Below are 12,189 nucleotides of genomic sequence, written 5' to 3' on the forward strand. Positions count from 1 at the left end.
AGTGGCGTGATCTCGGCTCACTGCAAGCTCCGCCTCCCAGGTTCACGCCATTCTCCCGCCTCAGCCTCCCAAGTAGCTGAGACTACAGGCGCCCGCCACCACGCCCGGCTAGTTTTTTGTATTTTTAGTAGAGACGGGGTTTCACCATGTTAGCCAGGATAGTCTCGATCTCCTGACCTCGTGATCCACCCGCCTCGGCCTCCCAAAGTGCTGGGATTACAGGCTTGAGCCACCGCGCCCGGCCGAAAGTGCTTTGTAAATAAATTAATTGTAGCAATGAATAATCAGCACAAGATTTTTGCAAAGACTAAAGTTTTATTCCAATCAGGGTTTTTTTTCCTTTGGAAGACATATCTCTGAGCCCTCTGAGAGGAGGACAGCCTCATTGATGCCCTCAGTGATGTAATTTATGTTGTTGGCATTGATGCAGCTGAAGTTAATCTGACTGTTCTTGGGGATGTAGATGTGCTTCTTCCTGACCAGGTATTCCACCTGCTGGGCTAAAATCACAACAAGGTCTCAGATCCTGAGACTCCCAAAGTGTTGAGATTACAGGCATGAGCCACTGCACCAGGCACCCAGGCTGGTTTATGAAGGACAGGGAGTGTCGGTACTTCTGGGGGTCCAGAGGTGTCTTTAAAGCAGCCCGTTTTCCAGAGGACAGAATGAAAATCTAGAGTGAAGCTAGGAACTGGTCACCTAGTCAGTGAAGTTTAATGCTCAAATACAGGCCAAAGGTCAGAAAGGGGGACACCCGCCCCCAGACCCTTACAGTTGAGTCCAAGATAGCCATGGGTCCCACTCTGCTCAGTGATGTGACCCCAAGACCCAGGGGTTCCCAGGAGCCGGAGTTTCTCCTTCACTTTTTCCTTGGTTAACATGATGTTCTCTACAACTTCTTTTAGACTCTGCTTCCTACCAAGGAAGGACAATGAGAAAGGAGGGCGTGAGGACCCCCTTGCCCTCAAACCTCCCTCATTGCCAGTCCACTCTTTTTACCTTCAAAGGTCCCCAACAGAGTGCCTGAGGCTCTGGGATGGTTATGAGTGGGAGGGAGATTTGATCCCTTATTAATTTAAGCAAGCCAAGGAGGCTCCCAGGCAGATTTTGCCAGAGTTGCAAGCCCCTGATGCTGTCTAATCTCCCCGAGCAACCTGGAAGAGTTCAGATAACATTGGCCTGGGTGCAAAACAAATGTCCTATTACTCTGTCCCCTAAGGCAACCCTTGGTATAGGCACCGCCATTGGTATACATCAGGTCCTCAGTAAATGTTGACGAATGAATGGAGTAAAAAGGTCACATGGGCAGGAGAGAAGCACCCTGCTGAATCCTGTGGATCAGCAGGTCTGCAGGCACCCAGGGCCCCTCCTATTCCTTCCTGCTCTAGCCCTCACCCTTACCATTCTGCCAGCAGAGCAGGGTTGCAGAGGATGGAGGTGATGATGCGTGCACCCGTGTTGGGAGGATTTAGCCACAGGGCCTCGGCTAATCCCTTCAGCTGGGAGAGGACACCCAGCAGCTGCTGGTTGTTGACTGCCACCACCACTAGGATCCCCACTCCTTCATCTGCAGTGTTGGGAAGACAGCCTCAGCCTCAGCCCCTTCCTCCACTCCTAAGGCCTTCACCTAGATCTCAACCTCCAACCTCGCAGAAAAAAGGGTTGAGCCACCCTCATCGCAGCCCAGCCAGGGTGGTATTCAGGCTCCGGGAAGTTGCCAGAGGCTCTCCTTCCAGCAAAAGTACCCATAAGTCAGAGTCTTAAAGGAGGAAGGAAACTGAAAAATCACTAAGTTCTACTCTTCTGTTTTTTCCTTTCCTTTTTTTCTTTTAAGGGACTATCTCTCTGTCACCCAGGCTAGAGGGCAATAGTGAAATCATAGCTCACTGCAACTTCAACCTCCTGGGCTTAAGCAGTCCTCCTGCCTCAGCCCCCCGGGTAGCTAGGACTACCAGTGTGTACCACTATGCCCAACTGATTTCTTTAATTGTTTGTAGAGACAGGGTCTCGGTGTGTTGCCCAGGCTGGTCTTGAATTCCTGGCTTCAAGTGATCACCTAACCTCGACCTCCCAAAGGAGGGACTGGGAAGTGTCAAGTGGGATTACAAGTGTCACCCACTATGCCAGCCCCACCCTCTCATCTTATAGTTGAGGAAACAGAGGCCTGAGGGGGTGAAATGATCTAAGTCAAGTTGGGTTGGGTGGCTAGATTGAGTAACAGAACAAAATTCTAGCTCAGTGCTCTCCACTTCTGCCTCTATAGTGCTCTCCCTGGAGTCCTTGGCTCCCTCCTAAGGAGGAGATATCAAAAACATCACTGCTGTGAGCACGGCCCCACTTCAGCAATAGACCCTCCCTTCTTCTGCCTGTACCATACCATAAATGCCAAAATTCTTGGACAGAGACTGGCTGCAGAAGAACTCAAAGCCCTGAGACACAAAGTATTGTAAGATTCTAGTATCTTCTTCCAAGTCACCGGTGTATAAACCTTGACAGGGAATATCAAAAAATGGGAATATCTGCTTGCTCTGTAGGAGAAAGGGAGAACAAAAAAAGAATGAGACGGATGGAGGAGAGAGCAGATAGTCGAAGACAGGAAGGCTGGGCGGGAGATTGGGTTTACCTTTATCATGGACACCAACTTTGCCCACCCACTTGGTGTCAACTTGCAGTCGATAATGTTCCCAATCACAAGGACACAGCCATGTGGGATCTGCTGCAAGTATAGACAGTCTCATCAGGCTTCACCTTTACCCAGGAGTGGCGGCCCCAGGGCATTGGGGGGTGAAGCCCTCCTCCATGTTATTTACCATTGAAGGGCCTTTTCCAAATTCAAACCTGGAAAAGGTCTTGGATGACTTAAGAGGTGTGGGGAGGAGAGGAACATTAGGCTGTAAGTCAGCTCTGGGGAGGAGTTTCTGAGCAGGGCCCCTCTACCTCCACCACATTGAGGAGTATGTCGGGGTCCACGCATAGCTTCTTGGGGTCCCAGATGGAGTATTCACAAACTGTAAAGCCCATGTCCTGGAAGACGAGTCCATGCAGTTCTGTGGGAACACAGCCGCCCCCCCACTAACTGGTACATGGGAAACAGAGAGACGGAGGCAGAGGTACTGGAGTGTGAGGCTGAGAGTCACTGGCTGAAGGTGGGACATTAACAGGAAAAGGACATAAATAGCTTGGCTTGTCCGCCATTTTGCTCATGACAGAGAATGAGGGATAACAGTGAAGATGGCAAATGGGATGAGTATTAGGAACAGGGGATGGGGATTTGCTGTCGCCCTCATCTTGGGTAAGACTAACCTTTTTGAGAAGAGATGATGTAAACTATACGAGCATCCTTATGCCAAGCTCTGAGAAACTGGACCCCAAGCTGGAAGGCACCACTGTCACCAACAGTATGTACACCCGCTACCTGCCATCAAGAAATAGACAGAAATAGGCCTGGCACGGTGGCTCACACCTGTAATTCCAGCACTTTGGGAGGCCGAGGTGGGCAGATCACCTGAGGTCAGGAGTTTGAGACCAGCCTGGCCAACATGGTGAAACCCCGTCTCTACTAAAAATACAAAAATTAGCCAGATGTGGTGGCACGCACCTGTAATCCCAGCTACTCAAGAGGCTGAGGCAGGAGAATCACTTGAACCTGGGAGGCGGAGGTTGCAGTGAGTGGAGATCAGGCCACTGCACTCCAGTCTGGGTGAAAGAGTGAGACTCCATCTCAAAAGAATAATAAGTAAATAAACATTAAAAAATAAAAAGAAATAGAAATAACACTCTAAAACAGTAATGGAGGCCAGGCACGGTGGCTCATGCCTGTAATCCCAGCACTTTGGGAGGACAAAGTAGGTGAATCCCCTGAGGCCAGGAGTTTGAGACCAGTCTGGCCAACATGGTGAAACCCTGTCTCTACAAAAAATACAAAAACTAGCCAGGCGTGGTGGCACACGCCTGTGATTCCAGCTACACAGGAGGATGCAGCACGAGAATTGCTTGAACCTGGGAGGTGGAGGTTGCGGTGAGCCGAGATGGCACCACTGCACTCTAGCCTGGGTGACAGAGTGAGACTCTGTCTCAAAATATATATATAATACATTGAAAAATAAAACAGTAACGGGAATACTAACACCACCTCCAATTCAGATCATTCGTATCTCAAAAGAGCTTTCAAACCAGCAGTGTGAGGAGGGAATACCTGGACTAGGATTCCGATCCTGACTCTATGGCTAAAGCTGTGGACTCTCTGAGCCTCAGGTATCTCCTTTATCAATACCAGGGTGCCCTCCAAGGTCCCTTTCAGGTTTAAGGTTGTGCAGACCCAGAGCCCCACTCTCTGTGTCAGGATGAGCCAGGGGAGGGCCCGCCTTCTCACCCGGTTCTCCACAATGGCTTGGCTGTGCTTTCCAAAGAGGAGTTCTAGAGAGGCCTGGATGAATGATTTCAGGCCCATGGTGGGCAAGTACTCATAATCCAGGGAGGGATCCTGTGAAATCTGTAGTCGGGTCTTCTGCACCACGAGAGAAACCCAGGGATGGCCTTCATTTGTCATGCAGACTGTGAGGAAAACCACAGAGGAAGCTCCAGATGCCTGGTTTGGGCCCCCGGGGCTGAGCTCTGCAGACAGCCCACAGAAAAGTCTGTCCTGAACTCCGTGGGGCTGTGGGAAGGTGCCTGTGAAAACACAACTTTCCCTTTTCTTTTCTGCTTGATGAAAACAATATGCTGTTAGTGAACGTGTATCATTTTTGTCTTTTTTAAAAAGACAAATGAAACCTATGCCATTTTTTTTTTTTTTTTTTGAGACGGAGTCTGGCTCTGTCGCCCAGGCTGGAGTGCAGTGGCCGGATCTCAGCTCACTGCAAGCTCCGCCTCCCGGGTTTGCGCCATTCTCCTGCCTCAGCCTCCCGAGTAGCTGAGACTACAGGCGCCCGCCACCTCGCCCGGCTATTTTTTTGTATTTTTTTTTAGTAGAGACGGGGTTTTACTGTGTTAGCCAGGATGGTCTCGATCTCCTGACCTCGTGATCCGCCCGTGTCGGCCTCCCAAAGTGCTGGGATTACAGACTTGAGCCACCGCGCCCGGCCCCACCTATGCCATTTTAAAAGTTAAAAATTATACAAGCCCGGGATCAGTGGCTCAAGCCTATAATCCCAGCACTTCGGGAGGCTCAGGTGGGTGAATCACTTGAGTTCAGGAGTTCAAGACCAGCCTGGGCAACATGATGAAACCCTGTCTCTATAAAAACATACAAAACAGCCAGACATGGTGGCCAGCGCCTGTAGTCCCAGCTACTCAGGAGGCTGAGGCAGGAGGATGGTTTGAGCCCAGGAGGCAAAGGGTGGCAGTGAGCTGTTATCTTGCCACTGCACTTCTCCCTGAGCAACAGACTGAGGCCCCGTCTCCAAAAACAAACAAAAATAATAATAATAATAATATGCAAAATGAGAGTTATAGGTAGATGAAGCTAAATAAAGCTAACCCTGACTTTCACAGCGGGGATCCCCAGTTGCATATCAGAAGGCTCAATCTGGAGAACCATTCTTTTTTTTTTTTTTTTTTTTTTTTTTTTGAGACGGAGTCTCGCTTTGTGGCCCAGGCTGGAGTGCAGTGGCCCGATCTCAGCTCACTGCAAGCTCCGCCTCCTGGGTTTATGCCATTCTCCTGCCTCAGCCTCCCGAGTAGCTGGGACTACAGGCGCCCGCCACCTTGCCCGGCTAGTTTTTTGTATTTTTTAGTAGAGACGGGGTTTCACCGTGTTAGCCAGGATGGTCTCGATCTCCTGACCTCGTGATCCGCCCGTCTCGGCCTCCCAAAGTGCTGGGATTACAGGCTTGAGCCACCGCGCCCGGCCTTGGAGAACCATTCTTGGTTCAAGAACAGGAAGAGAAAGAGAGAGAGAGAGGAGGTAAGAGGCTGAAGAAGTGTGGGATGGCCTTGCAGGCACCCAAGCATAGAGTTGTGGAAGAGGACATAGCTCTCACCAAATCCCTAGAAGCCCCCAGAGAAGGGCAGAGAGCATGGAATGACCTGGGACCTTATCTGCACTTTTCCCCACTGGGTAATTCTGTTAATAAGAAAAGATCTCTCCACCCGCAGAAGCTGGGGCCGCACCTCTCCCCCTGCAGCAGGGAACACTGTCCTCCTAGAGCCAGTTACCATCACTTAAGTCTTATACTTCAGAACTGCTAGGCATCTACCTCTATAGGCTAAGAACATCTTGTTCGGGCAATCATCTTGTTTGTAGGTCTTTAACAAGCTGCCCTCTAGCTTGTGAGCGAGGGGCACATCCATGAACACTGAAAGGGTGGGCATAACTGAGATGAAACTGGGGCCAAGACTATGTGTCTCTGCTCCTGTGTTCCGTTTCTGCCCAGAAGTCTTCCTCCAAGGCTGGACCGGGCAGTCCTGCCTCTTCCTGGAACCTTAGCAACTCCAATGCAGAGACGCTGGACAACTGGTTGCCAGGACAACAGAACCTCATAATCTTTGTGGTGGCGATCCACAGGGGCCACGGGAACATTCCAGGGTACTTGAGGAGAACCCCCTGAGAGAGTGGGCAGGGCAGGATAACAATCTCCAGAATTCCCAAGCACGTTTCCCTCACTCAATGCCTTCTCTTCTCTAGCACCAAGTGGCTCAATCCAAAATAACAAGCCAACTGCTTCAACAACAGGGCAAGGATAATGGGAGATTACTTAACAGATATGATGTACATTATCGGGGTTATGGATACCCTAAAAGCCCTCACTTCACCACTATGTGATGTATGCATCTAACAAAATTACGCTTGTACTCCACACATTTATACAAATTAAAAAAAAAAAAAGACATAGGGCAAGGCAGGCAGCCAATAAGCCAGGCAGGGCTTCCCGTGCAGAAGTGAAAACCCCAGATCACACAGCAATGCAAGTTGAGGCGTTAATTTCCATTTCGCAAAATGCCCCAGATTTAAAAAGGAATAGAAAGCAAGAACTGTTTTCTTCCACAGTTGTTTTAATAAAGAATCCTCTTATTAGAAGTAATGTAATTGGCAGCTCACTAAGCTAGTCCCATTTCAGTTATCTAGAGCCAAGACTTCTATATACATTTGTTAAGTTTCTTTTTCTTTTCTTTCTTTCTTTCTTTTTTTTTTTTTTTTTTTTGAGATGGAGTCTCGCTTTGTCGCTAGTCTCGAGCTCCTTGCCTCAGGTGATCCGCCTGCCTTGGCCGCCCAAAGTGTTGGGATTACAGGCATGAGCCACCACACCTGGCCATTTGTTAAGTTTCAATGATAGCCAACTAGTAAGTATAGATAGCAGAGGCTAAGGGGAGAAAAGAGCCAGCTTCTGTAGAGTCAGTCTGCATACTGCTTGCTTGCTTTCCCTTTTGATGTTTAACGACTCTTTTTTTTTGAGACGGAATCTCACTCTTGCTGCCCAGGCTGGAGTGCAGTAGTGTGATATCGGCTCACTGCAAACTCTGCCTCCCAGGTTCAAGAGATTCTCCTGCCTCAGCCTCCCAAGTAGCTGGGATTACAGGCATGCGCCACCACGCCCAGCTAATTTTGTATTTTTAGTAGAGAGAAGGGGGTTTCTCCATGTTGGCCAGGCTGGTCTTGAACTCCCGACCTCAGGTGATCTGCCCGCCTCGGCCTCCCAAAGTGCTGGGATTACAGGCATGAGTCACTGTGCCTGGCTCTTTTGTGTGTGTGTATTTTTAGTAGAGACAGGGTTTCACCACGTTGGCCAGACTGGTCTCAAACTCCTGACCTCAAGTGATCTGCCTGCCTCACCCTCCCAAAGTGTTAGGATTACAGATGTGAGGCACCACGCCCAGCCTGATGTTAAATAACTCTTTAAATGATTGTTGCAAACACTGTTGATGTCTCACCCAGAAGGCCTTCACCACCACCAATGTGTCCTGCCCCAGCTGCTGATTCGCTGGTGGACAAGGCTTAGATGCCTACGTTCTCTGGAGAACTGCGCTTGGCTGGCAGGAGTCAGCTAGCCTAGAGACCACCTGGAGGTTTCACCCCCAGGGGTAGCCAATGACTGCCTGATTTAGGCATACAAAGGGTCAGCCACAGGCATGGTAGCTCACACCTGCAATCCTAGCACTTTGGGAGACTGAGGCGGGAGGACCACTTGAGCCCAAGAGTTCAAGACCAGTCTGAACAACATAGAGACACCCCTCATCTCCACAGAAAGTTTAAAAATTAGCTGGGCGTGGTGGTACTGCAGTGAGCTATGATCATGGCCCTGCACTCCAGCCTTGTTGACAGAGTGAGATCCTGTCTTTAAAAAAGAAAAAAGGCCGGGCATGGTGGCTCACGCCTGTAATCCCAGCACTTTGGAAGGCCGAGACGGGCAGATCACGAGGACAGGAGATTGAGACCATTCTGGCTAACAGGGTGAAACCCTGTCTCTACCAAAAACACACACAAAAAATTAACTAGGCATGGTGGCGGGCGCCTGTAGGGAGGGAGGCTGAGACAGGAGAACTGCTTGAACATGGGAGGCAGAGGTTGCCGTGAGCCAAGATCTCTCTACTGCACTCCAGCCTGGGTGACAGAGCGAGACTCCACCTCAAAAAATAAATAAATAAATAAATAACAAAAAATAAAAATAAATGGCCGGGTGCGGTGGCTCATGCCTGTAATCCTAGCACTTTGGAAGGCCAAGGCAGGCAGATCACCTGAGATTAGGAGTTCGAGGGCAGTCTGGCCAACATAGTGAAACCCTGTCTCTACAAAAAATACAAAAGCTAGCCAGGTATGGTGGCACGCTCCTGTAGTCCCACCTACTCAGGAGGCTGAGGCAGGAGAATCGCTTGAACCCAGGAGGCGGAGGTTGCAATGAGCTGAGATCGCACCACTGCACTCTAGCCTGGGTGACAGAGCTAGAGTCTCAAAAAAAAAAAAAAAAAAAAGAAAGAAAAAGAAAAATGGCCAACTTCCTTGTCTTGGTTCACCTCTGTTGCTCAGTCTACACTTCAGGGCCCATTCCCCAACCAGGCGAAGCCTAGACTTGACCTGAGGCCACATCCTTGCTTGGTTCCTTCCCCTTCACAATCCTGCTTCCCTCACTCCCTTCCAGGTTCTTCCTGAAGGGCACTCCTTCCCTAAGTCACATGCCCCAGAACCCCTGTCTCAGGCTATGCTTCCAGGGAACATGTCTTGAGGCAAATGATTATGAAAGTAGTCCATATTATTGTAGAAAACTCAAAAGCATCAAAAAATTATAATGAAGCACACAAATTCCCTACGACCAATCCATTACCTCAGTCCGGGTGCACCTCCATCTGGTTTCTGTTCTTTGACACTTGTATTTTAAGGTAATTGCTATCAACATTTAAGTGTCATTTTCATCATACTTTCTTCACTTAACATTTCAGCTGGCTGGGCGTAGTGGCTCAAGCCTGTAATCCTAGCACTTTGGGAGGCCAAGACGGGTGGATCACGAGGTCAGGAGATCAAGACCATCCTGGCTAACACAGTGAAACCCCGTCTCTACTAAAAAATACAAAAAACTAGCCGGGCGAGGTGGTGGGCGCCTGTAGTCCCAGCTACTCAGGAGGCTGAGGCAGGAGAATGGCGTAAACCCCGGGGGCAGAGCTTGCAGTGAGCTGAGATCCGGCCACTGCACTCCAGCCTAGGCGACAGAGCAAGACTCTGTCTCAAAAAACAAACAAACAAACAAAAAACATTTCAGCTGTGAGGATTTTATTGTGTGCCAATGAGAACCTTTTATGCTGCAGGTAATTTAAAAAAGACTTAGTCCAAACCAGCTTGAGCAACAGAGAGAATGTATTGGCACCTAATTGGGCAGGCCAGGGTACATCTGACTTCAGTCGAAGTTCAGTCCAGAGGGACTCAGTTATCATCAGGGCCCCAGCTTCATTCTCTGGCGTCCCCTTGGCTCTGCTGTCCTGAATGCTTCAGGCTGGTTCTCTGGCTGACTATGGGTGTGAGAACAAAAGTGGATGGGGCTGGGCACGGTGGCTCACGCCTGTAATCCCAAAACTTTGGGAGGCTGAGGTGGGCAGATCACCTGAGGTCATGAGTTTGAGACTAGTCTGGCCAACGTGGTGAAGCCCCGTCTCTACTAAAAATACAAAAATTAGCCGGGCATGATGTCCTGTGCCTGTAATCCCAGCTACTCAGGAGGCCAAGGCAGGAGAACCGCTTGAATCAGGGAGACAGAGGTTGCAATGAGCCAAGATTGAGCCATTGCACTCCAGCCTGGACGACAAGAGCGAAATTCCGTCTCAAAAAAAAAAAGAAAAAAGCTTTGGCCGGGCGCGGTGGCTCAAGCCTGTAATCCCAGCACTTTGGGAGGCCGAGACGGGCGGATCACGAGGTCAGGAGATCGAGACCATCCTGGCTAACCAGGTGAAACCCCGTCTCTACTAAAAAATACAAAAAAAACCTAGCCGGGCGAGGTGGCAGGCGCCTATAGTCCCAGCTCCTCGGGAGGCTGAGGCATGAGAATGGCGTAAACCCGGGAGGCGGAGCTTGCAGTGAGCTGAGATCCGGCCACTGCACTCCAGCCTGGGCGACTGAGCGAGACTCCGTCTCAAAAAAAAAAAAAAAAAAAAGCTTTGGATGATGGATGGGACGCGGCACATGAGCGAAATGATACACACTTAAGGAAATCTACATGTCAGTTTTGTCTGCAAATAAACCAAATTTCAATTACTGAAAGAATGGTTAAATTAATAGTGATATCCACACAACAGAATTCTCGGCAGCCCCCTTTTTGAAAAAAAAAATTTTGCAGAGGTAAGATCTTGCTATGTTGCCCAGGCTGGTCTCAAACTCCTGGCCTTAAGTGATCCTCCCACCTCAGCCTCCCCATCTGCTAGGATTACAGGCACTTGAGATCCTGTCTCTACCAAAATACAAAAATTAGGCCAGGCACAGTGACTCACACCTGTAATCCCAGCACTTTGGGAGGCAGAGGTGGGCAGATAACTTGAGGTCAGGAGTTTGAGACCAGCCCAGCCAGTATGGTGAAACCTGCTCTCTACTAAAAATGCAAAAATTAGCTGGGTGTGGTAGCAGGCACCTGTAATTCCAGCTACTATGGAGGCTGAGGCAGGAGAATCGCTTGAACCTGGGAGACAGAAGTTGCAGTAAGCCCAGATAGCACCACTGCACTCCAGCCTGGGTGACAGAGCAAGACTCTGTCTCAAAAAAAAAAAAAAAAAAAAAAAAAGAAGTTTGGAGGGGTCCTGATATTTGAGATTTTTCCTTTATAAAACGTTTACTTTTTCTTTCCTGAATTCCCTGGGCCCCTTTATCGTTTCTCCTTGGCTTCAGTTGAGTACCTTGCCCATCCCTAATCTTATCACGGCTGAGAATGGAATATTCGGTCAGTTTAAACCAACCACCTAGAAACTAAGGTGGTGTCCAGCCGAGAAAGATTCCTCCTGAGATTCCAGGTGCTCTTAGGAATGGGAGAGGGGAGAAGGGATCCTGGGAAGACAGTCAGCAGTGTTTGCTGCATCATTCATTACAGATTATTATTATTATTGTTGTTATTGAGACAGGATGTCACTCTGTCGCCCAGGCTAGAGTGCTGTGGCGAGACCAAGGCTCACTGCAGCCTCAAACTTCCCAGGATCAAGCCTCAGCCTCTGGAATAGCTAGGACTGCATGTGTGCACCATCAGGCCCAGCTAATTTTTCTTTTTTTTTTTTTTTTTTTTTTTTTGAGACAGAGTCTCACGCTGTTGCCCAGGCTGGAGTGCAGTGGCGCGATCTCGGCTCACTGCAAGCTCCGCCTCCCGGGTTCCCGCCATTCTCCTGCCTCAGCCTCCTGAGTAGCTGGGACTACAGGCGCCCGCCACCTCGCCCGGCTAGTTTTTGGTATTTTTTAGTAGAGACGGGGTTTCACCTGGTTAGCCAGGATGGTCTCGATCTCCTGACCTCGTGATCCACCCGTCTTGGCCTCCCAAAGTGCTGGGATTACAGGCTTGAGCCACCGCGCCCGGCCAATTTTTCTAATTTTTGGTAGAGATGGTGTTTCACTATGTCGCCCAAGTTGTCTCAAACTCCTGGGCTCAAGTGATCCTCTTGCCTCCGAGTCCCAAAATGCTGGGATTAGACGTTAGCCATTAAGCCTGGCCTCCAAATTCTTTTTTGTTGTTGTGTGCTTGTTTGGTTTTTGAGACAGAGTCTCACTCTCTCACCCAGGCTGGAGTGCAGTGG

At 49.5% G+C, this 12,189-nt stretch overlaps 1 protein-coding gene across 1 annotated transcript; it reads right to left on the minus strand.

The window, feature by feature from the left end:
* Positions 1-295: 295 nt before the first annotated feature.
* On the minus strand, positions 296-6,407 carry GOT1L1 (glutamic-oxaloacetic transaminase 1 like 1). The gene is made up of 9 exons (XM_015145165.3): positions 6,198-6,407; positions 4,373-4,554; positions 3,304-3,415; positions 2,938-3,047; positions 2,624-2,716; positions 2,378-2,528; positions 1,402-1,567; positions 773-915; positions 296-500 (listed from the first exon to the last, which is right to left on the minus strand). The coding sequence occupies exons 1-9, from the start codon at positions 6,310-6,312 to the stop codon at positions 325-327; spliced, it is 1,248 nt and encodes a 415-aa protein (XP_015000651.2). The 5' UTR covers positions 6,313-6,407; the 3' UTR covers positions 296-324.
* Positions 6,408-12,189: the final 5,782 nt, after the last annotated feature.

This window comes from Macaca mulatta, chromosome 8 (assembly GCF_049350105.2).
Source record: "Macaca mulatta isolate MMU2019108-1 chromosome 8, T2T-MMU8v2.0, whole genome shotgun sequence".
Classification (NCBI taxonomy): Eukaryota; Metazoa; Chordata; class Mammalia; order Primates; family Cercopithecidae; genus Macaca; species Macaca mulatta.

Excerpts from the sequence above, each read along its gene's own strand:
- GOT1L1 (XM_015145165.3), bottom strand. The coding sequence starts at position 6,312 with ATGCCCACCCTTTCAGTGTTCATGGATGTGCCCCTCGCTCACAAGCTA. Across the intron at positions 2,529-2,623 it reads AGTTGGTGTCCATGATAAAG|AGCAAGCAGATATTCCCATT; the intron begins GTAAACCCAATC and ends TTTCTCCTACAG. Across the intron at positions 916-1,401 it reads CCTGCTCTGCTGGCAGAATG|GAAGCAGAGTCTAAAAGAAG; the intron begins GTAAGGGTGAGG and ends CTTCCTTGGTAG.